The sequence below is a fragment of the Limanda limanda genome, chromosome 1 (assembly GCF_963576545.1).
Source record: "Limanda limanda chromosome 1, fLimLim1.1, whole genome shotgun sequence".
NCBI lineage: Eukaryota > Metazoa > Chordata > Actinopteri > Pleuronectiformes > Pleuronectidae > Limanda > Limanda limanda.
In genome coordinates, this window is record NC_083636.1 from 19,560,623 (window position 1) to 19,574,628 (window position 14,006).

A 14,006-nucleotide genomic window follows, 5' to 3' on the forward strand; every position below is an offset into this window, starting at 1 on the left:
TAGTTAGTTTGTTGAAATTGTGATTCAGAGCATGTTGATGCTACGTGCATGGAGTTTATATCTTGGTGCTTATAATACCATAAATCCATGAAGTCTTTAGTGTCGTAGTAATATATTGTAAGTGTCGCCTTTGATTCTCCCGAGGCAGCAGTGAAATAAAGTGGGAGCTTCATGTGGAACCGACCTCCCACAGTGACTGAGGCTGCTGCGATGTACAGAACATTACACACGTACACACCAGGTTAACACAGGAGATGGTAAAGTCCACCTACCTGCTGTATGGAAGGAGCTCCGCATGATAAGAGTCCTCTTGTAATCTGCTCTTATTTACTGTACTGTCCTTTGCGTCGACTTGTGTGAGCACAGATTCAATTAAACCAGTCACAGAGATTTACTGCCTGTGTTGTACAGGAGTGATGAATACTACTTTTTAGCCGGGCTCTGTGATGTTAATCTAGAGCTTAAGCATGAGTGAGTAGCTTTGTTCTGAATTCGGTGCACTGGCCAATTCATTGTGGAGCCCAGCTGATGTTTACTCAGGCTGAGCCAGCAGCTGCTCGCACGCTCTGCATCAACTCGGTCATATGATGAGGCGCCGCTGACATGCATCTGTGACAGGAAGTAAAAAAACAAACAGTCTCCTCTTCCCCTTTTCTCCTCTCGTCCAGCATCTGCCTGGCTGCCCAGCATCTTCACGATGGATGAGAGTCGAAGGGAAGCGCTGGCGGCGGCGGCGCCCATGGCCACCACCGCCTCCTCCTCCACAGCCGGCTCCAACACCACCGACATGGCCGGCCCTGGCGAGAAGGACGAGGCCTTTTCCAAGCTGAAGGACAAGTTCATGAACGAGCTGAACAAAATCCCCTGTAAGTGTGTTTTACCTTCTCCTCAGCCAGTGAGACAACAGCATCTATGCTAGTTCAGTGTCTATCTCTGGGTTTAGGACTGTGTGTTGGACAAAACTAAGATTTGGGCTTCTGGGAAATTGTGACAGACCTTTTTCACCGTTGCTTTGCCAACATTTCAACTACCGAGCAATTCATAAATCCCAAAACTTAATTAGAAGAGCTCCCGGCGAGCACATATCTCCCCATGTTAGGCAAAGTGGGAAAAATACATTTCTGCATCCGCCTGGACCTGCACCAAAATTTAATGGGTTCTCCCTTGGGTCATGCCGCACCCCTGCAGAAAATATTATGTAAATTGGTTGAGTAGTTTTCGAGTAATCCTGCTTAGAGTCAGACAAACACCTTGCTGGACGTCACCGGCAGAACAATAAATAATGAAATAGAAAGTTGTTTCGGTGAGTTTCAAGCCCAGAAAACTTTTAATCCATCACAAGATGTTTCAATGTTTGTAGATTTTCTATTTTTTAAACATCTGAGATTGATTAACCTCAAGAAAAATCGTGAAACATCGACACTTATGCTCCGTCTGATGAATCCATTAGACGCCATTCAATGGATTCATCTTGATCCTGGTGGAACCGTGACAGAAACAAATGATTCAACTTTTCTCTGTGACGCACCAAGAAAACCTGCGTGTGTCAGTCGTGACCTTTTGACAAACTTCTGGAAACCGAGGAGACTAATGACTGATCCCAGCTTTTGTTTTCGTGGCTTCTGAGTCAAAGCTGTTAAAAAACAAATTCAAGTATTTAATGATTCAGATGGAAATTTCTCACTAAATCATCTTGTGAGAGAAGTAATGAAAACACTTGACGAGGAAAACAAACATCTGGCGACAATAATTCTAGTGCTTTCGGCAGAATATAATTTGTGCGGCAGCTTTTAGTATTTCCTGTTTTTCCATCTCACTTGTGCTTTTAGTCAGATTTGTCTCCTCTGTTCTAGTTAATGCAACCCGTTCTGCCTTTTTATCACTGAATCCTTCCACATCCACATGAGAATTTAAGTATATGGCTGTGGCTGTGTCGTGCAGGATAAAGCGCTGCCTGCAGATCCAAAGGGGTTTTTGCATTCAGCTGAAATCTAAATATAGAAATATCCACAGGCTCATGTGGAAGTAATTCTTGCAACAGGAAATGGCTCCTGTGGAAGAGAGACGTCCTATTTCCTTAGCGAATGACAGCACTCGTCATATTCCCGCTTCCCAGAGATCTAATATCACAGGGAGGCAGTAAGAAGAGAAACTCAGAGGAAGATTTATCTCCACCAGGCAACATATTTACCAAAATAAAAGCTCTATTTCTTATTCATACAGCTTGTGGCGATACCTCGTGCGCCTCATATCCATGTGGACCCGATGAAAAACAGCAATGCATCTCCATCTTGAAGTCGTGCTGTGGATAAACAAACAGGATCTTCTCTTTTCACTGTTGTTATGGTACGGCGCCGCTGAGGTTGACGACGTCCCCCCCTCTGGCTTCACAGGGAATGTCTGTCATTGAGACGTATAGCTATTCCCGCCGCTTCCCGCCCAAAGCCTGACAACACAACCTTCAGAGCCAGAGCAGACGATTCATTATCGCTTCCAAGTCATGACATCGTAATCTGGAGAACTAGATTAGTCTTCTTTTTGTGTTCCACGGGCAGAAAAGTTCGGTGCGATCCAAAAAAAAGCCTGTCCATTATTCAGAGTCCCCAAATTACTGTTTTCTCAACCCGGGCCCTTTCAATCAGAAGCAGTGTGTCTACTCCCCGGTGCTGCTAAGCTGATGATGAATGCTCGTCGCCTTGTTTACTCTGTGGAATATCGATACCGTCTGGAGAAAGTCAGGTAGCAGGTAATAGGAAATAAGGGAATAGAGGAGAAGTTGCACAGACTCTGACGCTGTTACGGGAAGATTTTTCTTTCAGGCCTCATAACCTAGTTTGATGTTTGAGTCTGTCAGCAGGGAGCCGTCACGTCGGCCAAACCTGTTTCTAAGTTTCTGTGCGTAAAGATCTGCAGAATTCATCATGGTTTATCGCCTCTGCCACATCTGTGGGTGAATCCCTCAGCGTGAGAAAAAACAAATTGAATGTGTTCCTTTTAAACTTTAGATATTCTAAACACATGTCAGGGAAATTTGTTCAGAGAGGTTCATTTTGAAACAGGTCAGGACCTCGCAATCTTATTTAAAACTCTGTCGGGCCGAAGCCAAACGTAATTATTCCGTTGAGTATTTCTCTTTGAGTCTGTTTATGAAACGTCAGAAACCTGTAAGAAGAAAATATCCATCAGAAGTTCCCAGAGCTCAGGGTCACGTCTTCAAGATGCTTGTTTTGATCGAAACGCAAGAAGCAAATCCTCATATTATAAATCTGAAATCCTCTTCACTGCCGAGATAAACATACTAAAGATCTAAAGAAAACTCCAGATCGTCCACTTTCTAAACAAGAAAAATGCCTTGATTATCATGGCATGGTCAAGTTAAACCAAAACTCAATCGTACATGTTTAATACCACAGTTTTTATTTTGTCTGGCTAAACCCAGGCTTGTGGACTGAATACGTCTCTGCAAAAAGTAATAAGTTTGGGTTTCTTAAACCAGAACAATCTGGGAGTAAGAACACTTGGTTGTTGGTTTTCTTTCCATCAAAATGCAGACAGCAGGTTAAGAAACATCTGATTTGGGTTTAACTGCTTACTTTTTCCTCAGAAAGGAAAATCGGTGCTTCTCTATCTCAGGCATTTATCGACATCCATTGTTGTGAATCCATTTCCAGCACCGTTAATGTCGCACCACTTCCAACTTGAAGGCTTCCTGCAAATGCGTTGCTATAATGGAGCTGCATTTTATCCAATATAGAGAAAAGGAAAATACCACATGTACAGTACGTGATAACTGTCGGGATGGAGGCAAACAAGCAGTGTATTGCTGCCTGGCCCAAGCTGTAGTGGGGCTGCTGGAGATGGGGCTGGTTGCTGATGGATGAGCCGTGGTAATGCCGCAGGATCTTGTTGTGTTGATTGGATTTGCCGCACATGTGGAATGGCAGATAAATGGGAGCAGGAAGCTTCAGCCAACACAAACACAGAGATAGAAACATTAAGGAGAAAGGCCCAGGCAAAGCTTATTCCTGTAAGTGTCACGTTGTGGCGTGCACTCATGGGTGTGTCCTCTCACCCAGTGGGTCGATGGGAAATGTAAAGTCTGTAGCTATATATACTTCCCGTATGGGGAACATGTGCCTGTTCTTCCTGACTACTGATTAAACAACAGTAAGCAGTACCTGCGTCTCTGCCTTTCCTTGTCCTGCCACATTGGTGACCCCGTTTTTTTGAACATGTTCGAGGTGAAGGAGGATAGTGTCCCTTCCTCATCGGGGGAAGACGTTTTTTCTTCCCCGGCTCCCGTGGACCGTGTCTCCACGACGACCATGGCGCAGCAGCTTCCAGGATCGAACAGCTCCGCGGAGCACGTTAAGCTCCCGGAGTTTTGGCAGAACGACCCCGCGCCGTGGTTTCAGCACATCGAGGCTCTCTTCCATCTGCGAGGAGTAACGGCAGACGACTCCAGGTATTTTTTGGTGGTCGCGGCTTTGGACCAGCAATCCACCCGGCGCGTGATGCAGCTCCTGCGAGCCCCGCCGCTGCGGGGAAAGTACACCGCCATCAAGCAGCTTCTCCTCCGGCGCTACAGCTTGTCAGCCGCGGAGAGAGCGGACAAGCTACTGTCGCTTCCCGGTTTGGGTGATGGTTCGGCAGTGGACCTGATGGACGAGATGCTGTCGTTGCTGGGCTCCGAGGATGAGGGTTTCCTGTTCCCGCACATCTTTCTGCGCCAGCTCCCGCTGCAGGTGCGCGCAGCCCTCGCCAACTCTTCCTGTTTGGCGGCCGGCGACTTCCGTGGATTAGCTGAGGAGGCGGACCGGATCCTGCTGACTTCGAGGAACGTCTCCGTGCAGAGTGTGGCCGTGGAGTCCTCGCAGTCGACGTTGGAGAACGAGGTTCCGGCAGTGACGGCTGCAGTCTCCACCCGCACACAGCGCGGCCAGCTGTGTTTCTTCCATCAGCGCTTCGGCAGCAAGGCGCGCCGCTGCGTTCCTCCGTGCGCGTTCCAGGCACCGGGAAACGGAAGAGCCGGCGCTCGGTAGCAGCCGTGGGCGCTGGTGATCAAGAGGAGCTGCTGTTCGTTCATGACTCCATATCAGGTAATCAGTTCTTGGTGGACTCCGGCTCGCAGAAGAGCCTTCTCCCTCCTGCAGCTACGGACCTCTCGGCCCGTGGCAGTGGTCCGCGTCTGACAGCGGCTAACGGCTCCGCTATAGAGACGTTTGGTACCAAGTCTGTGACTGTGTGTTTCAATGGACGCAAATTTCTGTGTGATTTTGTTGTAGCCTCCATTACGGTTCCTATTATCGGAGCAGATTTTCTGTGCACTAATGGGTTGTTAGTGGATGTAACTAATCGCAGGCTCATTGATGCTGTGTCTTTTGCGTCTTTTCCGTGTCAGTCAGGGGGACCCGGGCCGTTAACACACGCTAATTTTGCGGCGTCAAAGGATGTCTTCCAGCGCTTACTGGCGGAATTTCCTTCGCTGACAACGCCCGCATTTTCTGCCGCGGTTACTAAACACGGCGTGGAACATTTCATTCCCACTGCGGGTACGCCCGTTTTCGCACGTTCGCGTCGCCTCGACACCGTGAAGTTAGCCACCGCGAAGGAGGAGTTTGCTACCATGGAGCGTTTGGGGATCGTTAGGCGGTCCAACAGCCCGTGGGCTTCACCGCTCCACATGGTGCCCAAGGCGGATGGTTCTTGGCGGCCGTGCGGCGACTTCCGCCGTTTAAATAACATTACGGCCCATGACCGTTACCCAATTCCGCATGTTCAGGATTTTTCGATTCGTCTGGCGGGCATGACAATTTTTTCTAAAATCGATTTGGTGCGAGGTTATCATCAGGTGCCTGTGCGGGCAGAGGACGTGCCCAAGACTGCTGTCATTACGCCGTTTGGGCTTTTCGAGTTCCTGCGGATGCCGTTCGGCCTTAAAGGCGCAGCGCAGACGTTTCAGCGATTGATGGACTCGGTGCTACGTGACCTCGCGTTTGTTTTCGTCTATTTGGACGACATCTTGGTGGCCAGCTCGTCGGCTGATGAACATTTGTCGCACCTTAGGCAGGTTTTCCAGCGCCTTGATGGGCATGGTCTCATTGTCAACACAGCCAAGTGCCAGTTTGGGCTGTCTGTCATAGACTTTTTGGGCCATCGCATTTCGTCGCAGGGTGCGGTTCCTTTGCCCTCGAAGGTGCATGCAGTTGCGGATTTTCCCCGTCCGGTCTCGGTCAGGTCGCTACAGGAGTTTTTGGGCATGGTAAACTTTTACAATCGTTTCTTGCCGCGTGCGGCCCAACTCCTGCAACCATTGTATGGTGCTTTGAAGCTTAAGAAAGCCAAGGACCAGGTTGATTGGACCCCTGTGAGGATCCAGGCTTTTGAGGGGGCTAAGGCTGCCCTGGCTAACGCGGCGCTTCTGGCGCACCCCGCGTCTCGGGCGCCCATCGCCCTCACGACCGATGCTTCAGATGTGGCTGTTGGTGCAGTTGTTGAACAGCGGGTTGCGGGTGCGTGGCAGCCCCTTGCATTTTTTAGCCGCGGTTTGCGAGACAGTGAGCGAAAATACAGTGTGTTTGACCGGGAACTGTTAGCGTTGTACCTGGCTACGCGTCATTTCCGTTTCCTGCTGGAAGGCCGCCCTTTCACAGCCTTTGTTGACCACAAACCATTGACGTTTGCTATGGCAAAGGTGACAGAGCCATGGTCTGCTCGCCAGCAGCGCCATCTAGCGGCGATCTCCGAATTCACAACGGACATCCAACATGTGGCGGGTAAAGCGAACCCGGTTGCAGACTGCCTGTCGCGGGTGTTGGTGTGCCCTGTGCATCTTGGGGTTGATTTTTCCGCTCTGGCTGCCGATCAACCTGGGGACCCGGGTATCGTTGCACTGAGAGCTGCGAGTACCGGTCTGAAGCTGGAGGAGGCAGTTGTGCAAAATGGTGGGCCTGCCCTCCTTTGCGACGTCTCCACGGGCCGCCCCCGCCCGGTGGTGCCGGTTGCTTGGCGCCGTCGGGTCTTTGATATGGTGCACTCTCTTTCTCATCCGGGTGTCCGGGCGTCGGTGAAGTTGGTGTCTTCGAAGTTTGTGTGGCCTGGCCTTCGCAAAGAGGTCAAGGAGTGGGCGGCCACATGTGTGGCGTGTCAGCGAGCTAAAGTTCACCAGCACACTAGGGCGCCCCTCGAGCCATTTTTGATTCCAGCCAGGCGTTTTGATCATGTGCATATCGACCTTGTGGGGCCTCTTCCCCCTTCCCAGGGTTTTACACATCTCCTTACCATGGTAGATCGGACCACTAGGTGGCCAGAGGCGGTTCCTCTGTCTTCCACGACATCTGCGGACGTGGCACGCGCTTTTCTTTCAGCTTGGGTCTCACGTTTTGGTGCACCGTCTGATATCACCTCTGACAGAGGCCCGCAGTTCATTTCGGAGCTCTGGTCGGCGCTAGCAAAGTCTTTGGGCACACAGGTTCACCGTACCACTGCCTACCACCCCCAGGCTAACGGTTTGTGTGAACGTTTTCACCGGTCGCTTAAGGCGTCATTGCGGGCTGCGCTCTCAGATGCAAACTGGTTGGATCGGTTGCCGTGGGTGATGCTCGGGTTGCGCTCGGCTCCTAAGGCTGACCTGGATGCCTCGCCTGCAGAGTTGGTGCTCGGTCAGCCGCTCCGCATCCCAGGGGAGTTTCTGCCTCACAGCTCGGCCCCCTTTCCGCGTCCTGCGTCACAGTCCGCTTGTGCACCAGTGCCCGTGCATCATTTTTCTCCTCGGTCTTTCGTGCCAACGGATCTCGCGACCGCTCGGTTTGTTTTCGTGCGTCACGATGCTCACCGGTTTCCCCTCCAGCCCCCGTATGACGGCCCGTTTAGGGTGTTAGAGGCGGGTTCTAAAAGTTTCATTCTGGACATGGGCGGGCGCAGGGAGCGTGTTTCGTTAGACAGACTTAAGCCAGCTCATCTGTTGGCCGGCGAAGAGGTGCTACCGGCCCGGGTTCCCCGTCGTGGTCGCCCCCCTTCTAAGACCCCTGTGTTGTTTTCTCCAGTTGTGCCTCCTGATCCTGTGTCTGTTGTAAATGATGTCCCTTCTGCTTGTTTCACCCCTGCGTTTGCGGACGGGGATCGGCGTAGCCGTTATGGTCGCCTCGTTAAACCCCCTGAGAGGTACTGACTTTTGTCCCATTTTGTATTTTTCCCTCTGGGTGTTCGGGGGGGGGCTGTGTGGCGTGCACTCATGGGTGTGTCCTCTCACCCAGTGGGTCGATGGGAAATGTAAAGTCTGTAGCTATATATACTTCCCGTATGGGGAACATGTGCCTGTTCTTCCTGACTACTGATTAAACAACAGTAAGCAGTACCTGCGTCTCTGCCTTTCCTTGTCCTGCCACAACGTGACATTTTTGAAGCTAAATCCCGTTTGTCGTAAAAAAAAGAAACTCACTGTCATTAGCTCTCGATAACTTCATGAAAAATTCTTGTCACACATAGTTGGAAAAAGCTCCCTGCACCATATTGTTTGCTTAGACGAGCCTCGGGGGCTGAAAGGGCGCAGACACAGTGTTGCTCTCATAGGCATAACAAGATATAATGTCAAGGTTAATTGACCAACAGAGTCCTGTCACATTGGATTAGTGTGGGCTGCTGGAAGGGGATACAACCCAGATGCAGTATTACACACACACACACACACACACACATACATAAAAAAAACACGTTCAAATGCATCCATCCAGCTCTATTCCGGTTCATAGGTCTCTAATGTAGCCGTACTATTCACTGGATATAGAACGTCAGGAAACATTTATTTTTTCAATGTTTTATGAGTTTGAGTAATAGCATTGAAAACCAGAATTAATCCAAACAAATGTTAGATCCAATTTGTGTAAAGGTGGAAAACAGGTCCACATATTTGTGAGAACGACTCATACACGTTCCTCGTACTTTTTAATCTCCCTGTATATCTGTGTGACTTTTAGAACACAAGCTGTTTTGTGGAAAGGACACAAAATGTCAGCTGGTGAATTTTGACTTGCCTGCTATATGCTGAGGTTGTTTCTCTTTGACCTCTCGGCTCGAAATCGATATCTGATGAGTTCCTTTCTGAGAATCTGAACCCGTCAGCGTGGAGCATCGAAGACAAAACATCAGATTTCAGCTTGGTTGCATAGACTTAAACTTCCTTTTCCGTTTGCTGCAGTAAATATGGATCTATCATTTAAAGTTAGTTAGCAAAAGTTCATTTTGATTCGAATTACCTCGACGTCCACGAAATATGATGGATCCTGTTGTGTTGAGAACTGAAAACTGGGGACAACTCTTTGTCACTAATTGTGCACATTACCAAGACAGGCTGATTTTTGTAATCAAGACCTGTTGGAGTTAATCGGCTTCATCTTGAACACACTCTCTGTGTTCATGCAATTAGGAAACACTCCAGCACTGATGGACTCTGTTTTTTTCTTTCCCTTTTGTTTCATATTTTTCTTGAACATAACTTACGTCAGTAGGTTTTATAGAAATACAAAATACGACAGCAAGCAGGTCAAGTTTTCATATTATGAATGTTATGTTATGTTACTGTTCAAGTAACTTATATTGGAATAAAAATTAAATGAACTGGAATTAATGGTCAGAATCGATAGAATTAGGAACCAGTTTCATCGTATGAGGAGAATGAAGAACAAGCTGCTTTTCTGTGTCTGTGAAACTCTGGAGTGATTCAGCTTTATTCTCTCTGATCGGTCCAGGGTGAAAATCTCGAGCCTGACAGAAAATACGAGAGACATATTATTTCTCGTCCAGTAAAGAACATTTTTCCTCCAAAACCTTCAGTAGAAGAAAACCCAGTGTGAAGCTTTAAGCTGCGGATTTGATGGCGGTCATATCAGCCGTCCACAGTATGTCACTCGTAGTGTTGGAAGGTTTCTCGTTGGTTTGCTCTCTGGTTTGGCTGAAAAGTGATTTGAGCCTTGAGGAACAGCACACGTGAATTACAACCCCCCCCCCCCCCCCCCGCCCCCCCCTCCATTAAGAGAAACTCCATTTACCATGCCGTGTCACATGGCGGAACGGGAGATAAGTGCTGGGAGTTGAAGAGCGGAGCGGCGTGTGCGGGCCGGCGCTCCCTCTCGCTCTTTCTTTTCACTTCCTCGCTCCATTTCTCTCAGGAGAAAAGACAGTCACACAATGTAGTTAATTAGGGGGACGCTCTTATTGCTTTCTGGGACTCAGGTTCCGTTAATTAAGGAACACACGAGTGCCTCTCACTTGGAAGACGTGCACTTGATGGATAAGATAAGGGCCCGGGTTCATGCCTTGACTTCTACTGTAGCCACATTCCGTCGGGGGGGGGGGGGGGTTCTGAGCAGTGATGAATGACAGGAGAGCAACATCAGCATTTTGAGGTCATCAAACTTTACTGTCTCTTTATTTTTTGACTACTGTTCATCTGAGCCTCAATTTAAAATTCCTATGTCTGACTCAAGAACAATGAGTGAAAAATGTAATAAAAATTGTGGAAGGATGTTTAGAGAATAGAAAAAGTGATGATGAAACAAATCAATGAGTATATACTGAAACAATAAAGTGTTTTCAAACTTTATAAATTCTCAATGGGAATTCAGTCTTGTTTTTTAAGTCAAGAGTTAAAATCACCTCCAGCTCCGGCACCTTGTTTTTTCCGTGGCTCATCCAGAGTCACCTCCATTACCCCCAGCGCCCCGAGGCCAAAGCTGTGGATCCTAAAGTTATTTCAGAGCATCACTCACTGTTTCTCCTCAGAGGACAGTGCTTATTGATCGAGTCAACACACCATTGATTTTTCTCCTCTCTCTCCCTCCTCTTGGACCTTGGCGAAGGAACCTCGGCTGAATGCTGCTGAGCAAAAACCCCAGACAGACGGGACTGTTAAATGTTTTTGTGATTTTGATGTTTTTTTCTTTTTTCACAGATTAAGTCTTCAAAAGGCAAAAGTTTGACCTGTTTTATGTTATTGGTTTTTGTTTGTTGCATCTATGACCCGTTGGCTGAGATGTTTGCCGTCTGCTGTGTTATAAAAAGGAGCATTGATTATAACGTCTGTTTTGAAGTTTTTCATTATTTTCAGCCTGTCTGGACTTTCTGCCGTCTCTTAAGTAGTTAAAAAAACAACCCACTTATTCCTCCATTGTTGTTTTGTGTGCGTGTGTGTGTGTGTGTGTGTGTGTGTGTGTGTGTTTGTGCTTGTGTGTGTGTGTGTGTGTGTGTGTGTGTGTGTTGTGTAGACTGTACCTTTGTGCTTCCACGGGGATTATTAGCCGACTGCCGGCTGTGGTTAAGGAACTTGTCGCGGTGGTTGCAGGAGGCTGTTAGAGCCGTCAGTGTCTGACAGTCTGCTGGTGACACACTTAAAAATACCAGTTGTCCAATGTATCCAGTCAGATCCAAACAGTGGAGCAGCAACATATGGTGCGAGGGAAACACCGCAACTCTCCTTCCTCTGCTGATTCCACGTCTGATAGGACTTTTAATCATAAACACAAAGGTACCTCTACGTCTAAAGCATTGATTTCAAATTTCTAAAGGAACATTTCTAAACTACTAAATGCAACATCGTCTTTTTCAGAGTAAAACGTAAAGCCTTTAATTCCAACATAAAATATGTCCAATCTTTTTCTTTAAAGGTAAATTTCAGAGTGTGTGAACACAATACGTCAAACTTCAGAACCCATTTGTTTCTCGCTGCTTCCTTTGACTTCTCATGGTCAAACCTCTCAAACCCCCCCTCCTGCAGAATCACCACCGAGCTGCCGATGATGATTTTCCCGTGAAGGTGTCGGCCGTTGAGCGTCTTTTTTTTAAATGGCAAGTGGAAAATGCCAACATCTGTTACTTCCACTGAATTGGCTGGAGCCGTTCAGTCGGGTCTTGTCCGACCAGTCAGCACCGATCGTTACGTCTGCCACTTCCTGATGGAGCCGGGCTCTGGCTCCGGTGCTCGTCCGGCGTGCCAGCTCTGCCTGCACACAGCTCCCGGCTTTTATCTCACCTGTCAGTTACTATAATCACTGCTTTTGTGCAGCTCTGGCTCAAATACTGCTCTGGCCCATTTCTCTGAAATCGGCTCCTCCTCTCACAGCAGTGTTTTTCTTTCAGAAGTGTCATCCAACCTTCTTTCCTTTTCTCCCCAGTGCCGTCATGGGCCATCGTCTCCATCGCCTTCGTGGCGATCATCCTGGTGCTGGCGTGCTGCTGCTGCATCTGCAAAAAATGGATATTCAAGAAGAAGAACAAAAAGAAGGGCAAAGACAAGGGCAAGAACGCCATAAACATGATGGACGTGAAGGATGGAGCCCCAACCGAGGTAAGATCTTTCAACTACTGCTGCTTAGAACTTGAGAAAAGAACCGTCCCCATACCCGCTAATTTAATTTAGTTTAGTCCTGTTCTGCGAAAATCTTAATTTATCTGATCAGAATTGTCTTAAATATACAGTCACACTGTTTAGTGTTTTTATGTCTGATTAAATTGTTTACATTTTACATTTTACATTTTTTTAACTTATTATGCCTGACATTTGACTGTATGTATTTTGTAAGATATTATTTATTCATTTCTGCCAAACGAATTATTATATTTATTCATTTGATTGAATTAAAAACAAATCAAGTCTAATTCCAGGAGACTTAATGAAAGTCATTTAAATGGCTTCAGAGTGAAGAGAGCGTTTCAGTCTCTCTATCCTTTTTTTTTATCTCCTACTTTTTCGGTTCCTGTGAGTGTTTTGTTTTTCGGTCTCACATGAGGACCTGCTCACTTGTTGAAGAGAGTGAGTAACATTTGCCGTGTAATGAAGTGGTATCCACCCAGAGAAATGACTTCAGCAAACCATAAACCAACAGGGGGGGATTTAATCGAACCGTTTCAGCGGCAACACATGAAACACTGACACTTCAGCAGCGTCATTACTTCAGAGATATCGTAGATGGATCAGAATAATAGAAAATGCTTTTATATGTTATTTGACTTCGTTATTGTAGAAGAACACATAAATTGAGACTTCATTGAAACTCGTTTATTTCTCGTTTAATCTTCAACATCGGTGAATTTGATGTCGCCCGAGGCACAGTGGTCATTTCTCCTGGTGTGCCCCAGACCCTGGTTGTATTAACTCCTGTGTGTGGTTGTTTTAATTTGTGTTTCTTCCTTCTATGTCCTCCTTATCTGTGTTGTGTCTGATGACCTTTCGGGATGGTCACTGGCGGTAGGTTCCCAATTGCTGTTGGATCTTCTTAAGCCTGCTGCTCTGACGTTTTCTTATAGCCTCTTGACAACAACTTACTCCTGTAGAACCAAATATATGTAACTATGCACACAGTACATGTATATCTACTCTATATATGTGTGTACAACCTGCATATGCACATATATATGTATGAAACAAAACACTGGGTGCGCATTGACAAGGTTGAACCACACTGATTCTTGTGCCAAGCTGAAGTCTCCGGCCTTTTGAATATTCAATTAAACCTTTCAAACAAGTGGGCAAACGTAGAATGATGAAGAGGCTCCACAAGTTTAATCATCTGTAAGTGAAGCAGATTCCTGCAGCAGATATTCATAAAACAAATCATTTTAAATACTCTTAATAAATACAATTTTGCCCTGTCTACACTAAGGCGGATATTAAGCCAAACAGACTTTTTCAATTCAATTAAAATGTTTAAATCTTGACGGTTATTGCTTCTGTGCTGCCAGCTAAGTCTAGCTAGCTAACGTTAGCAATACAGACTTTACTTCTTATCGAATTTAATCATTTTCCACCCTAGTGTAAACAAGGCCTTTCTCACCTCGATCATTCTACTTTTACTCATTTTACTCCGTCAAAATGTGAAAACCCAAGAATCACTAAATTTGAAAATTGTTTGCAGAAGGCGGAGACCAAGTGGCTCAGCGGGAACATTTAAAAAAAAAAAAAATCGGTGTTGATCAGCCTTTTGCTTTCACATGAGCAACTTGCTAAACTAATA

General features: G+C 46.9%; 1 protein-coding gene across 1 annotated transcript in view; it reads left to right on the top strand.

The window, feature by feature from the left end:
* The first annotated feature begins 697 nt into the window (after positions 1-697).
* syt1a (synaptotagmin Ia) overlaps positions 698-14,006 on the top strand; it is a 32,471-nt gene continuing 19,162 nt past the window's right edge. The window contains exons 1-2 of the mRNA XM_061069305.1: positions 698-866; positions 12,168-12,340. Coding sequence (XP_060925288.1) covers positions 698-866; positions 12,168-12,340 — 342 coding nt within the window. The remainder of the gene's footprint in view (positions 867-12,167; positions 12,341-14,006) is intronic.